Source organism: Python bivittatus, unplaced genomic scaffold (assembly GCF_059951505.1).
Source record: "Python bivittatus isolate LINGU-HERP-01145 unplaced genomic scaffold, Pbiv_v1 ctg000400_np1212, whole genome shotgun sequence".
Classification (NCBI taxonomy): Eukaryota; Metazoa; Chordata; class Lepidosauria; order Squamata; family Pythonidae; genus Python; species Python bivittatus.
The window spans coordinates 7537063-7557408 of NW_028277073.1; the positions used below are offsets into that span (position 1 = coordinate 7537063).

General features: G+C 36.3%; 1 protein-coding gene across 5 annotated transcripts in view; it reads right to left on the reverse strand.

Moving 5' to 3' along the window:
• P4HA1 (prolyl 4-hydroxylase subunit alpha 1) overlaps positions 1–20346 on the reverse strand; it is a 35175-nt gene that overhangs the window by 12833 nt on the left and 1996 nt on the right. For 2 of the 5 annotated variants that reach the window (XM_015887509.3, XM_007424865.4), the window contains exons 2-9: positions 13723–13840; positions 12192–12288; positions 11542–11693; positions 9955–10092; positions 6162–6404; positions 5565–5767; positions 5288–5464; positions 2325–2395 (exon numbers count right to left, since the gene is read on the reverse strand). In XM_015887509.3, coding sequence (XP_015742995.1) covers positions 2325–2395; positions 5288–5464; positions 5565–5767; positions 6162–6404; positions 9955–10092; positions 11542–11693; positions 12192–12288; positions 13723–13810 — 1169 coding nt within the window. In that variant the 5' untranslated portion in view covers positions 13811–13840. Of the gene's footprint in view, positions 1–2324; positions 2396–3895; positions 3967–5287; positions 5465–5564; positions 5768–6161; positions 6405–9954; positions 10093–11541; positions 11694–11872; positions 11970–12191; positions 12289–13722; positions 13841–20346 lie in introns of those variants that run through there. The other 3 variants (XM_088144385.1, XM_007424866.4, XM_088144386.1) reach the window with 2 other exon arrangements.

Genomic DNA, 20346 nt, shown 5'->3' on the forward strand with positions numbered 1-20346 from the left:
GCATTGCTGTTAAAAGCAGAAGACTCCTATGTAAAGTGTGATGGCAATGCTTGTTGCCTTATATCTGGTAATTTATTATCACCAATGACCAAGTATTCTGGGGTGTACATTTCAAAAAGATTAAATGACCCAAAGCTGCAAGTGAACCCAACATACTTTTACAAATCATCAGCGACCACTGATGGAGAAACTGGAGAAATTCAGCACATTCTGCTGGTTTGGAAGGATGAAGTCATATCTTTACTCCAGCAGATTTACTGTCTTCCTTTTCATAGGATTACAACAAATCTCTAATCAAGAGTAAGAGAATATGATCCAACAGAGATTACAGAATCTCCAAGAGTATGGAGGAAATATAGTTGAATATAGAGTGGATTTTTAAAAAAATGCTCAGTTAATATACCTGTTAGTATACTGCTGGCATACTGTTAGTGTAGTGCACTGTTAGTATATGAAACAAAAGCAGACAAAAAATGAATTTCTTACAGCAAAACAAGATGAGATTACATCAAATGCAAGAGTTATCTCCTAAAGAAGGAAAGTAAGTTTATAGCAACCAAGGTGTTTATAGAAATGAGTATATAACATGCTCCGTTTTTAAACAATGAGTAGCTTGTGCACTGTAATTGGGCCTCCTGGTTGATCTTTCATGGTGACAGTTCAATACCTCCTAGCAACTAAACTTTACAAAATTAATGTTTTCTCAGACTACTGCTTTCTTACGGAGAACGAAATAAGATAGCTCCATCAAAACAGTAATACTATACTGTTGGGCATCAGCAACCTACAATTTGTCCATCCACAGTATATACTCAAAAGTCAGTCCCATTGATTTAAATAGGATTTGCTCCCGGTATATCTCTATGAGACTGTAATTCAATGTATGGTCCTGGCACAACGGGGCACAGCAATAACCAAGCACAGAACTGGCTTTCTAAACAGTCTGGGATTGCATTGACAACTGACCTGCTTTTAGACTCACTTTAAAATAGTGGTTATTACATTCACGAAGTGCTAAATGACCGCATCTAGCATATCTGAGGAGCACCTTATCCAATATGAACCTTCACATGCTCCCTGTGTGCATTTGGAAGCAGTCTGGTTTCAATCCTGCTTCAATCAGTGAATATCTGGATATGGTGCAACACTTTCCTGATAAAGCTGTTACTAGTTACCTCCAATTACTCACTACTGCTTCAACCAACATTACCCTGAAATTGTGAGTTTCAGTAGCGAAGAAACTGGATTTCTTAGTTTGCTTAAAGAGCAGTAGGGTTTCATTAGAGAAGAAACTGGACGTCTTAGAAGCATACATCCTTAGTGGCATCTTGCAGAAAGCTGGGCTAGACTGACTACGTTATTCTGACACAGCACACGGCTTGGCTTAGAACGCTGGGTCAGTTTATACAGCCTGCTCATACTTCAGAATGAACAGTAGTCCTGTCATTAACAAGGACATACTATAATATGGAAAGTGTTAGCTAGGAAAAAGTGACTGGAACGCCTAGGCAAAGAAAGTGGGCTTCTCTTAAAATTATAAGAGGCAGTTATTTTGGGTTCCTAGTGGGTGTGTTTTTTCAAAAAATCAAGGAATTGTTCTAACATCCTTGTTAGTTTTGCCAACGCAGCTTCTGCTTTGGAAAATTTTAGCTTTCAACGTATTGCTGTAAGTTTTCTCAACGTATGTAGTATTTCACCAAATCAGATTTAAGCTAAACAGTAAAAAAAAAAAAAAAAAAAGGAAGAAACAGTAAAAAAAATAATGTTCCACATTCAGTGGCTTATTAAAACACCTCTTTGCAAATAGTCTGCAATTTATTTTTAAAAAGGTAGCTAAGGTTCATGTATATTTTGCACACTCCCTATTTAAAAATAGATGTTGAACTAGGAATTTCAAGCTATCATTATCACATATGGTTTCCTGTTTGTCATGTGCTTCTTAAGAAGTCTTAAAATTAACATAGATGTTGTGACACCATACTAAAAAGCAAACAGATGGTACAGTATATCCTCCCCCGTCCAGGCACCAGGTTGGGCAATTCACATGGACTGTGTTTAAGATGAAACAATTCAGGATATTAATTTTATTAGGCGCATGCAGAGAAGAAATACCCAGAATGCACCAACTGGCTTAAAGAGCACGAAAGCCCCACTGATTTCAATGAAAGAGAGCGAAGGACATGCTTCGACAACTTAATTTGGGTTAGCACTTACATCTGAAAGCGTCCTCTTTTAAACATTCCAAGGACCCCACTCCCAACCTTTGACATGAACCGCTGATAAAGAAATCCCATAGTAGTTCAGACATACCAGTCTCCCCTTACCTCTTAGAGACTCTGTAATGTGCTGTGGTCAGTTTCCCAGTCTGAGGGTCATGCACAGTAGCTCGGCTCAGCTACGGAAAAAAAAAAAAAAGAGAAAGGACAAGGGCTTACTCTAGTAGCAAGCATCTGGGCCAAGCCACAGGCAATTGGGAGGGTTCCGATTGGTCTGGATGGAATGTAATGCTCAGATCAGCAGGAACGCTTAAAGGATTGCAGTAGCTACTGCTACGTCTCAATTTATTTCAATTGGTTGAATCAAATTTGGTTAGATTGTCCTTTCACTTTTTCTTCCCCAAATGGAAAGCTTATGCAAGCCACTTGTATCTGCCAAGTTTCACAGAGAACTTCTTAGGATCCAGAAGTTAAATACTCTTCATTTCTTCCACTGCCTCCAGTTATTCTTTCTTAAAATGGGTGTGCAATGTTGACTGAGTATTTTTTGAAAAAAATAATAGGTTACATATTTAAGCTTTCTGAAAGTTAGGGTATTCTAATAATTGACAGGCCCAGAGGATATGCTATAAATATCTGTAAATGTTCTATCTCCACTAAGAAATTGTTTTCAAATCAAAAGTGGGGTAGGCATTTAAAATAGAACAAATAAATGGAATGAATTAACAAAATCAAAAAGTCTCTAAACAAAAACACATTTCATTTTGTCTCTATAACGATGTCTGATCAGAACCAGCATAAGAGCTGGATTTTAGCCAGAGAGATTGGAAATTCCCAGTATAGGAGACATGTTGGAGTTCCACACAGGAGCAGGATAGAATTATTTTATAATTTTAAATTATTCAAATTGTGTATACTCATAGGAGGCACCCATTTTCAGTAGTTATATATGGAACAACTGAGTAATAACTAGCAGTGGCGTTAAGAGGAGTTCATGTGAGCAAATAGGGTATTTTGAGATTCAAACATTATATAAATCTATACCAAGCTAGACTTAACAGTATACATGGCTCCAATAAAACCAAACAGGAATTAACCATAGAAGGGCAGAATAACAGTTGGTGTTACAATCAACGCACTGTTGATCTTGCTGTTTGTCACCGAAGACAAATTCCTTGTATATATTTTATACTTGGTCATTAAAGTATTTTGTATTGTATTGTATTGTACAATGGATATATAGAAGCAGTTCATATTTTAATATCAGAAACCCAATTTGCAGTACACAGGAAGCAGAAAACTCTGCATACTGGTAAACAAATTATTGTTCATGCCCATATCATCAAGAAAAGTATCATTCCAAAACAAAAAGAACCTAGACAGATGGGAAAACTTTCAAACCACAAGGCAGAAAGCAACATGAAATCTCTTTGTAAGTTATACCAGGCATATAGAAATAGACAAGAAACATACCCTAAATAAGCAAATAAGGACAAAACGTCTGGTTACAAGAAGTGTCTGAGAAACTCAGCAGTAACAGAGTGTTACAGTGTCCGTGAATAGCACAAATGACCAGAAAACTTTTAAACCGGCTTTCTTTTTCTGGCCACTTTCTACACAAATGAGCACCGCAGAAGGCCTCATTACAAGGACGGAACATATGGCAAGTAAAGTCTTACCTTTTGCTAATTCTGTAATGTGCAGTCTCCAAGACTCCCGTTATGGGGTTTGAAATGGTGGCTCGCCTCAGCTGTGAAGCGAACCAATCAGAATAGTTGCATTACAATGTATATATTGCATCGCATTAATCCGACCATTCAGAAGCCTAGGGCAGAGCCCCACTTCCAGTAGGGTTCTCTTTCATTAAGGAACAAGAACCACCACCACCAAACAAGAAATGTGGAATACAAAGCAAATAAGAATAACAAAAATAGTAATATTAAGTACAATGCAGTACTGAAATCTTTTGCCGGCCCAATGCTGCATTTTTGTAGTGCGTTAGAAGGAAACAATCTGGGCCTTTCCTGAAGCAGCAAGCCGCTGCACTCTCATTCTGAAGTGGGGAGGCGTTACAGAGTGCAATTGAGCACTGTACGCGCTACTTACCTTCCTGGTGCCCCTAAAATAAAAGCAGGGAAAAATCACCCACAGAGATCACTGAGAAAAGTCAGCTAGATTAAAGCACAACTTCGAACTCACAGAAGTGCTGCTGGCCGAGCCAGCACATACACAAAACTGCTTATGGAGTGACATGGACAAAGAAAGAGAAGCACGTCAGAAGCTAATCTCAACGTAGAAGGATGGAGCTGCATCATAAGTTAAACAATGCATCATTTCTAAAATTTCCTCTTTCCAAAGAAAGGCAGTCTTTGGATTCCTATAAAAGAACTCCTATCTGAAACAGGTGACAAGAAGAAAAACTTTACTGGCAACTTTCCAATTCAGAATCTTAAATCCAGGCTTCCTTAAACGTTTAGTAGACCAAAATTTGTTTTAAAAAATGCCTTGATACTGTATGGACCAATCAGACATACCTTCTAATAACTTGCTGTGTGATAATTTAGTCATAGAGGAATAAGAATATACACTACTGTACAGAAATAATCACATATACAATTATCTAATATTATCATTAGAATTATATCTGAATCTACTATTAGAATTTGTCTTGGCAAAGGGAAAGCATTACAAAAATTAAACATAGTACGAATGGTAGTAATATTTACCAGTTCACCTGTAATAAAGTACCCTCAAGCTTTTCATTACTGCTTTTTACAACAGCCTTCCAACACAGCATGCCTACATTTTATCTAACATAACTGCTGGACAAGCAACAATTGTTCAGAGAAAACTAGGTCAGACTATTTGTCAATCTATTCTGGCACTGCCTAACCAGATAAGCAATAGCTCCTCTGTATTTCAAATATAAGATGGAGATGCCATTAAGATCAGGGACTGCAAGAGAATATTTAGCATGGCGCCAAGAGCTGCTATCAAGAAGCAAGAGTTGGGGCAAGGAAATTATTCATGGTCGCATTGTTTAAAGAGTGTGGACAATTTAGATTCTTTACCCTTGGTTTGGAAAGTTCTTTGACAGTTTCTATTTCTTCATCAGAGATTATTTCAAGAAAGCGAACAATCCGAGGGCGGTCCCACTCATCCTCTTGTTTGACAGGTCCTAGTATGTACTTCGGGTTTCCATTCCCATCATAATAACGGCAAAACAATTTCTTTTGTCTTCTAGGAGTCTAAAGTTTTGAAATGAAGTGTTAAGCGTTAGTAACCCAATGCTTACTTTTCATAAACAAGTATTCTGTAATACTGGTATTGCATGCAAGGGACAACTACCATTTTAAGACCTTCACCACGGCACAACATTTCATACTTCTGTCTTTCTGGCAGATAATCTTTGGGAGGCCCTCTTTTCTGAGTTTTAACTTCTTTTCCAGTCTGCTCATCTGTTTCGGCAACAGATTTGTTTGCTTCTTTTTCTTTAGCCATGATGTATTCAAAGTATTTCAAATTTCCATTTGCTCTCTGATGCTCTGGATCTGTTGGAAAAGCATGCAGATGACTGTTTCGCTCACTTAAGGAAGGCTATTTTTAAGAGATTTTGTACTTGTTTTTTGGGTTTAGTTGTCATCGTTAAGGCCTGATGAAATCTGAATATATCAGCACTTAATCCACTTATGTCAGCTGGAATATATGCACGTTTTCATATGTATAAATACCTAACTCACAGAAGCAAATGACATGTACAGTGATGGCAAAAGATGGCCAAAAAATTAATGCTTCCTTAAACCATTTGTAGTTACAGTGATTCCCAACAGCATTCTGTCCTTCACTCCATTGCATCAATTAGTTTGAAAAGTCTGTACATCCGAGTGGAAAATGTGTGGAACAAAAGCAGTGCAAACATGCTGAATAAAAGAAAAATTAACCTACCCAGTTCAAGTAACCGTTTGGTGAGAATCATCGCTTTGTCCAGATCCCCCTGCTGGTACACGGCGTAACTCAAGTAATCTAGAACAGAAATTTTGTTGATAGAAGAAGAAATCTCTCCCTCATCCAACTGCTTCAGAGCTTGCTCCATCCACAATTCAGTATGGTAATAGTCTGCTTCAGTGTATGCGATCTTTCCCAACTCAAAGCAATCTTCAGCTGTTAGAAATGCCTTATGTTTTACTCCTGAGGGGAATAAGAATCCAGCAACAGCTGTTAAAAACCTCTTGAAATCCTGTGATTCTGCACTTATGCTTTCTTTCTGCAGCTACACTGTTTAATTCTTATTTCCTCATTAAGAACACTCGATAGACTACTGCAGTTATTTAACTATTTTCTCTACTGATAATTTTTCATTTTGCAATTATTGCAATGAGCTGGATATATTCAAATATAATTTTTCAGATAAAGCGTTCTAAACTGGAAACTTTTCTGTAATTTTGCATTTACGTTAATATTGCATTTTTCTAACACGATATTCCTAAATATAATTCAGTGGTGCATCTGTTACTGAAAGTTTGATTAGTAAAGATTTTAGATGACAAAAAGACTTTTTAAAAGCACTCTATTGCTTTTTTTTTCAATTTCCTAAGTTCTACCAGTCCCAACAGAATCGTGTGACAGAGTCTACCTAATGGCTTTGAGAAAGGGAGGGGGAGCATTTTCACACAGAATTTTTAGCACACAGGCTAGATATGCCTTTCATCGTGCAAGAGCAACTGGCCTCTAAAAAAACAGAAGATCAAAGGGAAGCAAGTCCTGTCAAAGCAAATCTGGGGGGAAAAAAACAATTGCAAGTTTCAAATCACATGAGGAGCATCATTTGCACCTGACCCTGAATGTTATGGTGGGCTTGGTGGGAGAATAATCTTGATACAAATACTACTCAATAGTTTTCCTCTCTAATTCTCAGCCACCTTCAAAAATACAATGATCCTAGAACATTTTCTTAAGACAAAAAATACGCTGAGAAACGAGAAATCTTGAAAAAAGCTTCTTTCTTTGAAGATATTCAATCTCTTAAAATGACCAATATATTGATCTAGACCAGTCTAGACCAGATTTATTACACTATGCATTGATCTGAAAAAAGCGTAATATACAATCCAATTCCCTTCTCAGCTTCAGTTACTGATAGCAGCAGGACAAGGGCAAAAAACAAACAAACAAGCACAGAATGAAAACTTTTGTACCACAAGAGAGAAAACCAGAAATATTTAATACTAAAAAAAAAAAAATGATACCTATGATAGTAAACCAAATGCCTTTTATTATTTACACATGTTACGATGGCAATGCCCACACTTTTACTTAGTTACAGAACAAGTTCATGTGGGAGATCATTTGGTCCCATAAAAACTGCCATACTGTATGTTATCTTTAGTTACCATTTTTTTAAAGTAAAAACAATTGTTTTTCTTCCCCTCATTCCCAGCAAACTACGATCAGTGACTGTCCTCAAAAACAGAATTTTAAACAAGTTGAAGTGATAGTACAATCATGGTTTTGGGGGCAAACACAAATCACTGCCCAGCAGTTTGGATGGTGATGATGATAACAAATTATTATTGTTATGACTATTATTAATAATTATCATTATTATTATATTAATAATATATTATTACTCTGGGCAGCTTAGAAAAATTCAGAAACAATAAAAAACATTAAAAACCATTAAACACACATAACCATGTAAAAGCATGAAGCTTGGATGGAAATAACACCCCCCCAAAAAATAGACCATGCAGATACACCAGGGGTCCCAAGAAAATGTTAATAAAGCCGTTAACCCCAGGCCTGGGAAAAGAGCCAGGTTTTAAGAGCTTTCTGTAACCCCAGGACAGTGGGTGCCATTTGTATCTGTGGGAGGATGCTGTTCCAGAGGGTGGGGGCAACAACTTCCTCGGTCCCGCAAGATGGCAGCATTTAGCAGAGGAGACCTGGAGCACACCCACTCTGTGCAAATATACTTGGCAGGCAGAGACAACTGGAGATAGGCGGTCCCTCAGATAAACAGGCCATATGCCATGAACGGCTTTAAAGGTGAAGACCAGCACCTTGAATTGCACCTGGAAGCCTTCTTGCAGCCAATGCAGCTCGTGTAGCAGTGGGGACACATGGTCATATCATGAAGTGCCCATTACTGCTTGAGCTACTGCAATTTGTACCAGCTGTAGCTGCTGGATGGTCTTCAGAGGCACGTAGAGTGCATTACCATAGTCCAATTCTGAGGTAACTAGGGCATTTAATGGTTTGTGCTACAACAGAAAACTGTCATTAAAAGACTGTACAGTAAAATGGGCTGCAAACTTTGATTATAATATAAATATGGGAGAAAATGTGAGGAATTGGTGTTAAATTTACATTATGCTATAATTTAAGAGGGGACGTGGTGGCGCAGCGGCTTAATGACGCTGAAAGTTGCCGGCCAGAAATGGCTGACACTTCGGCGGTTCGAGTCCAGCCTTCGCGTTAAACAGGTGAGCTCCTGTTTCCTCCCCAGTTCCTGTCAACCCAACAGTTCGAAAACTTACGTGAGTAGATAAATGGGGACTCTCACTCTGGTGGGAGAAAAAATGCTGGCGGTGCCTTGCAAAAAAAGGAGTTGGGAGCAGTTGCCGGTAAGCGCGAAAAACCGCGCGCGCCCTAAAAGGGCGCGAAGCAACAGAAACCCCGCCTCCTGCGCTCGCCAGCTGGGCTCTGCCCTAGGAAGGAGGCTCTGGCAAACCACTTCCGAAAAACAGTTGCCTTGAAAACTGCAAGGACTCGTCCAAGCAGTCACTGCAGGGTCAGCAATGACTGAGCGCAGACAAAAAAAAAAAAAAAAAATTAAGAGAGAACTTTTATAAAAATGTACTGATGGTATATGATAACGGCTAAATTGTCTAATATGTATAAAGAAACATCAAACCTGTGTTGGAAGTGTGAAAACGAAAAGGGGACTTTTTATCATGCATGGTAGACTTGTGAAAATGCAAAAAAAAAAAAAAAAAAGGGAGCAAATCCATACAGTGATGCAAAAGATATTGTGGACTAATATTACGATGAAACCTGAATTATTCCTACTGGATTTTATGGATGAGGAATTCAGAAAGAATATGGGAAATTAATACTGTATATGGTAACTGTGGCAAGATTATTGTATGCCGAAAGTTGGAAAAGCAATGAAATAACCACAGTGGAAGATTGAATTATAAAACTGAACTTGCAGAAATCATGAAGCTAACCAGAGAAAAAATTTTGTCAGAGAAAAAATGACAAAGATCTTTTTGAAAGACTGGAAACCTTATATGGATTTTTTGTTGAAAGAAGAAAAGATTGAATTGATGATTTCAGGATTTGGGGACTAAAAAGGTATGAAGAGGATGGGAAAAAGATAATGATTACTCAACAGAGAGATGGGTGGAAGGCATAATTGTATGTTTCCTTTTTTATCATTATTCCTTTCTTTATTCTCTTTTTCTTACTATCTTTTTGCTTATTTTTACTGTATTGAAAAACTCTTTTTTTATATATACATATGTATGTATGTATGTATGTATGTATGTATGTAAAAACAGAAAACTGTAATTAAAAATCAGAGCATCCTAGAAGAAGAGAAGAGGGGGGAGGAAACTATGAGACCATTTAGATCTTCTCTATAGCTCAAATCATATACAAATGAGCTCTGTCCCTCTGAAACACAAGAAAGTTGTCTGAGGTGTTGTTTCCCTTTAATGCTTGTTTCTTACTTTACCTGGAAGATTTCCCCTTGAGATTGTGTCAGTGTCTAAATTATATGTATCTTGGAGTCGCAAGAGAGCTTTGCCAGCACCAGTCTGATCTTCATCATTAGGGAAAAACTGCCGTTGAATCGTCATGTTGGAAATAAACCCTAAAAATAAAAAGAGGCTGTTGTAGTTTTCAGTTCCTCTGCATGGATCACAATTCCAACCAATCTCCCACCTACAGGTCTTCTTCCGCATCTTTGTCCATAGTTTATCCTCCTCTTCCTCCTCTAGGTTGCTTCCAGACTTATCACTGGCTCACTGATTCCTTAGGCATGACTAAATCTGGATTCAGTCCCAGATTTTTTTTGGGGGGGGGGGAATAACTGCAATGCATAGAGCCTTCTTGTTATAAACCATCTTCTTTTTGATAATGAAAGTAATATTACTTTGTAAGGCAAAATGGATTATGGCTGAAATGTGTACATAACTGCAATAATGCTAAAAAATATTCTTATAGTTCAGTAACATTTTCTTCGGCTATTTCTGGAATACAGAGGAGCAGTATAAATATATATGGATGTGCAAAATAAGATTGTTTCAGGGACAAAACTTTTGGGGGAAAACCCAACGTTCTGTTTTTCCCACAGTCCATGTCAATCTGGCTCTTCTGGGGGGTGTTTCAGCAGTTTTTAAGAAGCAACTCTACAAGAATTGGAAGCACTTCTGAAGAAAAAACAGAATATTTCATTGTCCCAGAAAACAGTATGTTTTACATATCCTTAATATTGTTTTGTTTTACCTTATCTTATCTAATATATAAATCACCCTCTTCTGGGGGAAAAAATGGGATGGTTCCAGAACCAGGTTGCTCAAAAAAAAAAAAAAAAGTGTTTTACACTTCCTTTATTACAATTGATTGCTCATGAAAATATAATTCAATAGTTAAATTAAATTCAACATGCTTAATGCAGAACACTTAGTTGTCAATAAAGAGGCATGTAACACTGTTTGTTCTTTCCTGGCCAGGACAGGCAGGTTCAGAGGGATGGAAGGAGGAGGCATTCCAACCAGAAGAATGTTTAGATTTGTAGGGGAGCCCACAGGCAAAGAAGGTACTCAGTTGTTCCTTTTCTTGTGAACACGTGAATGTTATGAGGCCAGAGCTGATAATCACAAAGGAATGAAAGAAATTATCGACAATGACATTCGTCAATAAGTTGTAGTATTATACTTGACGCAACGCCAATCTCATCACTAAGGAAACCAGCCACTGTTGTGTGCTTTATTATGAAGAATATCAACTGAACTCAGGAAGAGAGATCCATCCAGAACTAATCAGTAAACATTGCCATGGTTTGTTCTACATTTATAATTACATCCTCTGTCACTTCTAGCCAGAAGTATCCTTCCCCCAGCATTTGGACAATACACTCAACCGTAGTTAGTTGCACTGCTTAGGGTGCCGCATCTAACATCAAATCAGTTTTTATACTTAACCATACTTGGAACTCTTCCCAGTGAATTCATTGTTAAGACATGAATTGAAATCCAGATGTCCTTGGCTATCCAATCATTTAATGATCAACTGCTTCAAAGGATTTCAAAAACCCTACCATCAGACATGTCCTTCAAGACCAAATTCTCAAGCTCATTCCACTCTGTGTTCAGTCGCTTCATCAACTTGAATGCATTCACAGGATGTCCCAAGAATCCCTCTGGGTCTTTTGTCGCAGTATCTGTCAGCTTATCCAACCTCTCGGCCCACCTAAGCAGAGAAAATGAAAGCTTAGTAAATTGTTAAGCCAATGCCATGGATACCATAAATGCTTACACACACACATACACAATACTATACATTGTCATGAGATACACATTTCTGAGTTGGCTCTTAATAAAATTAATCTTGTTCACATATTTATATCCTATCTTTTCAAGGTGGCTTACGTGAAAATCTCTCTTCATTTTATCCACTGTGAGGTAGGTTGTGCTGAGAGAAATTGACTAACCCGTGATTTTAACAGTGCTCCAGTATTTTTTTCCTAAGATATGAAACAAATGAGGGAATGAATCTCAGGAGGACTTACTGATATGCTATTACTCACTATATATATATTTATCTCTGAAGATTTTCAGTGAGCTTTCACCAAAAAAAAAGATATAGTCTTACCCTCAAAAAAGCCACGAATTATTTAGCATAAGGATTTTATTTTTTACTTTGGGTGGTGGGACACTGCTAAATATTACCATTCAAAGAATTACATACTTCCTTATCTGTTCCAACTTGTTTTCTTCTGCCTTGATATAGTCTTTCAGTGATGTCACCAGGTCCTTCTCTGTATGAATCAGGTCTGTCATATGACCTAAAAGACAGATCAGTACAATCAGTATGTTCATGAACATGGTTATGAAGTTCTAACTCTTTAGTTTTAAAAGCCAACAAGCCCAAATAAGTAAATTTGCGGTTACTCTCTCCCAGTTCTTGAAAAAAAAAATGTGAGGAGCATTGTTTTCTTCACCTAGGAACCTTTAAACTAATCTTTCCCATTTTGCTAGGTAAGAAGAATATTACACCAATAAATTACAGCTGAATGCAAGCTGTAAGGCAGCAATCGGTTTTGCCACCCACGTCTTGCAAATATTGCAAAAATAATTTCACATTGATCTGCTTAAATTAAATTACTCCTGCGTACTATCCCTATAGATTTTGAGTGTTCTGCACAAGTTATTTTCTCAGTGGCAGTTTTATAGTATATTAATCTTCACTGATAGTTTTGCAGGTTTGTATTATCTGTTTGCTTTTTGTAGCTCGTATTGTCATTTCATGGGCAAGACAATGAAACATGAATTTAGAATTTCATACTGGCTAGTAAGCACATAGCTAGAACCTTATTTTTTACTCTTTCCCAGCCTCACATTCATTCAAGTTAATCCTAGATATTAAGTCTGCAACCCCAGCAGGTAGAACAGGAAACCACAAATACTCTACTATGAAGCCACCAGCCAATTGAAGCACATCTACTTTAACATTTACTATCAGAAATGGAGAAAGATGAATTATGTCATTTTTTAAAGTTCAAATGACAAGGCCATTGACACTTATAATTATTAAATAAACAGCCATAAAGTATAGTCATATTAATCATTCTAATGTAAATAATATGCCCATATTAAATGCTGACATAGTATTAATTCTTATTCTCTAATACTACTGACATAGCATTAATTCTTATTTTCTATAAACAGAGTGAATGCCAGAAGTACCACGCAAGCAAAATTGTGATATGTACAAACAGGAAGCAAAAACTAAGATTTTTTGCAATTTACTGATTGTTGACTGAAATAAAATTAATTGTTGGAAAAATGCTTCCTGCATATATTTATGAAGTCAGGTTATAAGCCCAGCCATTTTGCAGGACAGTGCAAAGACACCATCATATACTGAACCAATTCAAAAATGTCACCAACAGATCTTAATACACAGATGTTATGATTCTTGGTAGTTCTCCCTTTACAAATAAGGAAGAAGCAATATTAAAATATAACCAAATGCAATTGTTTATGTAAACAACAGGTAATAGTACTTCCAATATATTTCTATTGCTTCTTGAGAGCTTATACCTATGGCATTTTATTATTTCCTGGTATTTTTATATAACACCTAAATTTTGTGACTGATCATATTCTAGCCTTCAGCAGATAGCAGATGGATAACTAATAAACAAAGCAATTAATTTACTAAACTTTTGATACTGTTATTACTGAATCACTTAGAAATGCTTAAAAGCATCACTTACCAATTGAAGTGAAGAAATCTGTGTGAGTGTGAGAAGAAGGCAGTAGAATCCAAAGGATCAGAAGACACAACTTCCTTGAGACCAACATAGTTTTTGCTACTGATTTGCTTTAACACACCTAAAAAAAAGAAATATAATTATGATGAAAGGTTCATTTCTGGATTATCCCAACTATTTCCCCTGTAGATTTTCATTCTACAAAACACATATATCACATGACGGTATCAAGCACCAATATTTGTCCAGAGCAATATTTCAAAATTTGTACTGGCAGGACTTCCACATCCTCCTTCTGTAATTAAAAAGGAGAATACAGAGGCTCTTTTCAGAATACTTTGGTGTTTAAGATTAGTAAAACTCATGGGTGAAAATAAATACTTTGAAATCCAAATTCAGGCTTTGTTTCTATAGTCCAGAATACATTCAAGATCATAATCAGTTCCTAGATATGCCCTCCCATTATGTGTGCATAACACTGCTTCTCCCCACAATACATCAGACTATCTAGTCCAGTAAACAAGCTACCAATGAATCAATGGATGCGACAGCTAAACATTTCTGGAGATACATAGTAGCAACTTAATTTCTTCTGCGGCTCCTCTCTAACAGAACAGGTGATTTAATATTACTATGATAAAATTTAATCAACCTTGTAATCAGCTATCTATTAAATATACTTGGTTTAGGAACAGTCAGTGTAAGGACCTAACTTATTTTACTGCATTGTGTACTTTCTGTAAAAGCCATGTTTTCTGCTAATGGCTTATTCCAGCTGCAGTCCTATCAAATCATATCATGGTCACTATACCGAAGGAATGTTTTATCTCCAGAACCATTTAAGGCTCATCTAATATATACTGCTCTCTCTCTTTTTAGCTCCTTCTCTCATAAGCCCATTATTTCAGATATTTTTCATTCTTTCAATCAAGAAAAAGCATTTCTTATTTTGCCACATCTACTCTGGCATTTAGAAATGATGCAACTATTAACCATGCAAAGGCTGGGGAAATTATCTTGTTAATAAAAGGGGTTCTGATTTTGGAGTACCTATACCCATACATATGAACTGGCCACAACTATACCTAAATAGTTTGAAATAGGAATATGCTATCCATGATTCAATTTACTGAGTTTAAAGTGAAACAAACTGTGTGAAAACATCAGGGAACAATCAGAAAAACAGTATACAGCCTTTTAAGCATGTAATTGGTAACTTTTTGCATCAACTGAATGTTGACATTTGAAAACAGAGTAGAAGAAAATTAAGAAAAAGTTTTAATACATAAGATTCAGAACAGAAGGGCGCTGAAAACAGCAGTGCAAACCAAAAGCAAAATTGCTCTAGGCCTGGGATTACTTTTGAGAGACGGACTGGAGGCCACAGTCCCAAAGTAATGTGTAGGGACAGGACAAGAACTAAATCAGACTTTATTTTATTTACATTTCTATTGAATAAAATTTAAATATATTATTATTCTCCTGTCAAGTATTTAATCATTTTCCCTTTTCCTTAGGAATCCCATGTAGCTTCAGTGTCTCAAGCTGTGCATCTTGGAGACAAAACCTTGACCAGATGTTCACAAACTCTGAGTTTCTCATATAGCTGATTAATTCCTGATGATGGCCTCTTTGCTTTCTAAGAAAAAAAGAGAGGAAAATCCTTTGGAGTTCTATGAATCCAGACAAAAAGATGCCTTGGAATAGTTGATATCTTCTTCTAGGACTGCACAGCTAGTCATCACAGAGCCAAGGAAGATGCAAGGACAGCGTTCTCCTGCATCTCTGCATCCTCTGAAGCCCCTTTTGCCTTCAATTCCAAAGTGCTAGGTAGCCTTAATAAACCGAAGGGTTTGTTCTACAATACTGAAAGGGATCGACAAACATACAAAATACAATCATGTCTTGACTTTAAAAAGTGGATAATCTAACCATAACTCTATCTCAGCAGATATGTTAGCTATACACTAACAACACTTTAAGAAGGCTTGAGAAAAAAGAGTTGTGCTTTATGAAAGTTTGTGTTACAAAAATGTAGTTTTTAAATTCCACCCTGTGAGATACAAAAAGGAACAAGACAAGGATGTCTTTGTCTCTACTCCTGTTTATTTTAGTTCTTGAAATACTGAATAGACATATAAGACAAAATGAGAGAATTGCAGAAGTAAATATCAAAAGAGAAACTTATAGATTAAGGGCATTTGCTGATGACTTGGTGTTGGTTTTGGAGGATCCGTTAAACAGAATAGAAATATTAATGGGAGAATCAAAAGAATTTGGTATGTTAGCAGGTTTCAAGATTAATAATCAAAAGACAAAGACGTTAACAAAAAATATGAAAATAGAGGATCAAACAACTGATGAAGAAAACTGGTTTTAAGATTGAAAAAAAAGTAAAATATTTGGGTATCATTATAACTAATATGAATTATATGTTATTTCAAAATAATGATGTTAAGACATGGAATGAAGCTAAAAAAGATATGTTAAGATGAGAGAAACTACAATTGTCATTGTTGGGGAGAATTTCTGTGAAAAGGTTCAGCCTAGAATGATGTTCTTGTTTCAGACAATACCCGTTTTGACAACTGATATACCATTTAAACAATGGTAAAAAGATATATCTAAGTTTGTATGGCAAGGGAAAAAGCCATGAGTTACATATAAGGTGTTAGAAGATGCAAAGGAAAGAGGAGGATTGGGTTTACCTGATTTGAAATTGTATTTTGCGGTTTGTTGTTTGGTTTGGATGAATGAATGGGTGTTGCTAAGAAATAAAAGACGTAGAAGGACATGTCCTGAAATTTGGGTGGCATTGATACTTATGGTACGGTAAAGTCAAGGTTAATGTAGATTTTAAAAAATCATTATGTTAGACGTGCCATATTGAGAATATGGAATAGATAAAAAACGAGGTTGTGCCTGAAAACACCTTTATGGTTCTCAGCACAAGAAGCATTTTATAGATGAGAAAATAATAAGCAAACACAAATGGCTAGCGTATCGTGAGATACCAGAATTATATCAAGGGGAATATAAAATAAAATAAAGAGAACTGATGACAGAGGGTCATAGTTGTCAATGATTTTCTTATTTACGGATATCAGAAAGATTTAAAGTAGATGAAAGAATTCATGGTACTGAACAACGTAAGACAGAATTTGAAATGGAATTGTCTGCAAATGATGAACATGTAATTGCTAAAATTTATAAACTTTTATCGAAATTTGAAACAGAAGAACAGTTCAAAGAATGTATGATAAAGTGGGCTATAAAACTTTGGTTATAATATACAAATGAAACAATGGGAAAATATGTGGTTGAAAGCATCGAAAAGCACATGTTATAATCTTAAGGAGAATTTTTATAATTTTTTAAATAATTTTTTAAATAAAATTTTTATAAAAAAGTATATGACACCAAAAACATTTTCCAGAATGTATAAAGGTACTTCAAATTTATGTTGGAAATGTGAACAAGAAGGGTCATTTTATCAAGCTTGGTAGACATGTAAAAAAGCTAGAAAATTTTGGGCTCAAATACATATAATGATTCCAAGGATATTAAAGATTAACTTTCAATTGAAACCAGAACTATTCCTCCTGGGACTGATGGATAAATAGTTAGAAAAGAGCCACGGAACACTGCTTTTATATATGATAACTGCAGCAAGATTATTGTATGCACAAAGATGGAAAGATCTGGAAATAACTACAATGGAGGAGGAATGGTTGGTGAAGATAACAGAACTTGCTGAACTTGCTAAATTGACTTGTTTGATCAGAGAAAAGACAATATCTACATTTATTGGTGACTGGAACCCCCTTATGGGCTTTTTGCATAAAGAAGGAAAAAATAAACTTGTGATTTATGGTTTTGATGATTAGACAGGATAGATTATAGAAAGAAGAGAGACAGAATGTAACTTTAGAGAGAGAGGTTAAAATATAATTGTACTTATAACTGCTGTGAAAAAGATCAGAAGCTGCTTCTTTATACAGTATCTTCCTTTATATCTTTTTTCCTTCTTTCTATTTTCCTTCTACTTTTTTTCTTTCTGCACTTTTAGTTTTTCTCTTTCTTCTTTTTCATCCTATTTTAGTTTGTATTAGTCTTTACTGTTAAAACTTTCAATAAAAGTTATATATATATAAAAATGTAGTTTTTAAACTCTGTAAGAATCTTCTTTTATTATAATAGAAAGGATGAGTTTGGAAAAGAAAGCAAAGCTTTCCTTGTATTAACTTCATGCAAATAATGTTTTCATTATGCTCCAGAGCTTTTATGATGCCTCATTAAAGCAGCCACTCACTGGTACAATGCAATCATGATGCCTAATTTCCACTAGAGAACACCTATTCTCAACAGCAACACCATTACATTTTTCTTTCCCATAAATTTACTATGGAATTCTACATTGCAAACCTGCCTTTTGCTAGGCATAACAATGTGTTTTCAACCAGAACTGCAAGTAATCTGCAGTATCTTTTGCAACATTGGGATAGCTCTATAACTTTTCACCTCTGCAGGTTCTCAGAGGTTACTCAGATAACATTCATTAATCACCAATCCCAGTGTTAAAATTAGTTTAGGATCAGTGGAGTCACTGATAGCACTGAACTAGCTATTGAAGATGAGACCAGTCCTGCCATGCTTTTCCTTCTATTCCAAGCTTTCCAAGTGCTTTTTCCAGGCATACAATGTAAAATATTGTATAGTATACAAAAGTCATTGTTAGGAAAAAGTAGTTCTACTAAGCAATCCTAAAAGACGCAATCAGAATGACTTTTAATTGGAACATACATCAAACCGTAAAGTTTCCCAACCATCACTTCATCATCCCCAACCTGTCATCCTTTAACCTCATCCATTCCACATGGACTTCTTCATGCTCATCTACACCTTTCTATTTGCCTCACTGTCTTTTCCCATGGCAACTGGGATTCTTTACTGTAAACATTTAACCCTCTGTTTCCTTGTTAAGCCACCAACACTCAACTGCTGACTACCGCTGCTCCATCCTTAATATGTTTTCTGGACAGAAGCCACATGGATACCAAAGCCAACCTTCTCCAACCTGATGCATGCAGGATGTGTTAGTATAATCGTAATCAACCTTAAGGCTCTGAAATCCTGCTTTTGTTTGTTTGTTCATAAAACCTTCTCTGAACTATGGTTCCATTGTTCCCTGTGATTTTGAGTGAGTGGCACTCAATACATAGTATTATGTCCTTAAAATAGTCTTAACGTGATTTATAAAACAAGCTACTCCAAACTTTTCCAAAAAAAGCTCAAGGGGAAAACCCCCCCAGAAAATCCTAAGTTTGCCTCCTTTTGTCATTCTGCCCACTACAACTGGGAGACCCACAAAATATTATGCCCAGTTTGTGAACATCAGAAAAGTTTAACATCCCTGTATTAGGATCATAACTCAGAATTCCTAATCAGTGGAGATCACATTGGCTAGGAGTTCTGAGAATTGTGGTCTCATGCATTTTGAAGTCACCAAGGTTGGAGAAGACAGTTTGAGGAACTCCTACTACTACTCTGTCCCATACACACATTACTAAATCCAATTGCTCCACGCAAGGCAACCCTGACCACTCAAATGACACCAGCTTCCTGAACGTATTTAGCTCAGCTTCCACAAAGGAAAAGCTGCATTATCTGGGTCCTACCACACATGAAAACCAATGCAGATACACTTATACACTCTGCCCCTATCCTGCAGAGACCACTAATGCATGAGTTCAGAATTGCAAGACTGCAGTGGGATAAATAACTTAATAAATCACTCTCTGGCAGGAGGATGACATCAATTTGAGGGCAGAGGCTAGACATAATGTGAGAATGGGCCCCTAGAGTCAAGCTAGGCTAGGGCTCTGAACATATATTTTACTTATACTGGCAAGTTTATAGTCTTCAATTAATTAGGTAGATCACATATACAATCTGCCCTTTCAAAGTAATTACCAGGCCAGCAAACTAGAAACCATATTTTAGTTTCTAATTAAGAGAACAGTATTTTACTACAATCTTAAACATACTTCCCAATAGTATTTTCTATTTAGAAAAAAGCCCTGAAGCATTTTGGGGTTAGTGGTTTTAACAAACCATTCTCAGAGATGAAGCATTTTCAAGGGGTAATTTGAAGGGACAGGATACTTCCGTTCATGGAATAGAAAAATATCCATTCACCTATCTATGGCTCCAGTCCATCATTCTCAAAGTTAGTTACATCCTAAATACAATATGTATGTATGTATGTATGTATGTATGTATGTATGTACACACACACACACACAAAGCAAATTTGTATTTGCAATAGTATTATTTTAGTACACTGTCTTCACTGCCCTCCTTCTATATTCCAAAATGGTTTCTATAGGTTCAACATTTTCCAAAATGGAACACAAAGCTATTTATAATACAATCCAATAAATATTTACTCAGAAGTTCCCAGATAAATGTGAATGACAGCTTCTCAAAATGGTTGCCTTTTTGCATGTGTTAAGCCTACAGTTCTCAACATTCCCACCAAGCATGACCAATCCATATGCCAATGAACTTTGGGAGTTGAAGTCCCAACTTATGGAAAGGCCACCTTTTGACCAAATCCTGTGCACA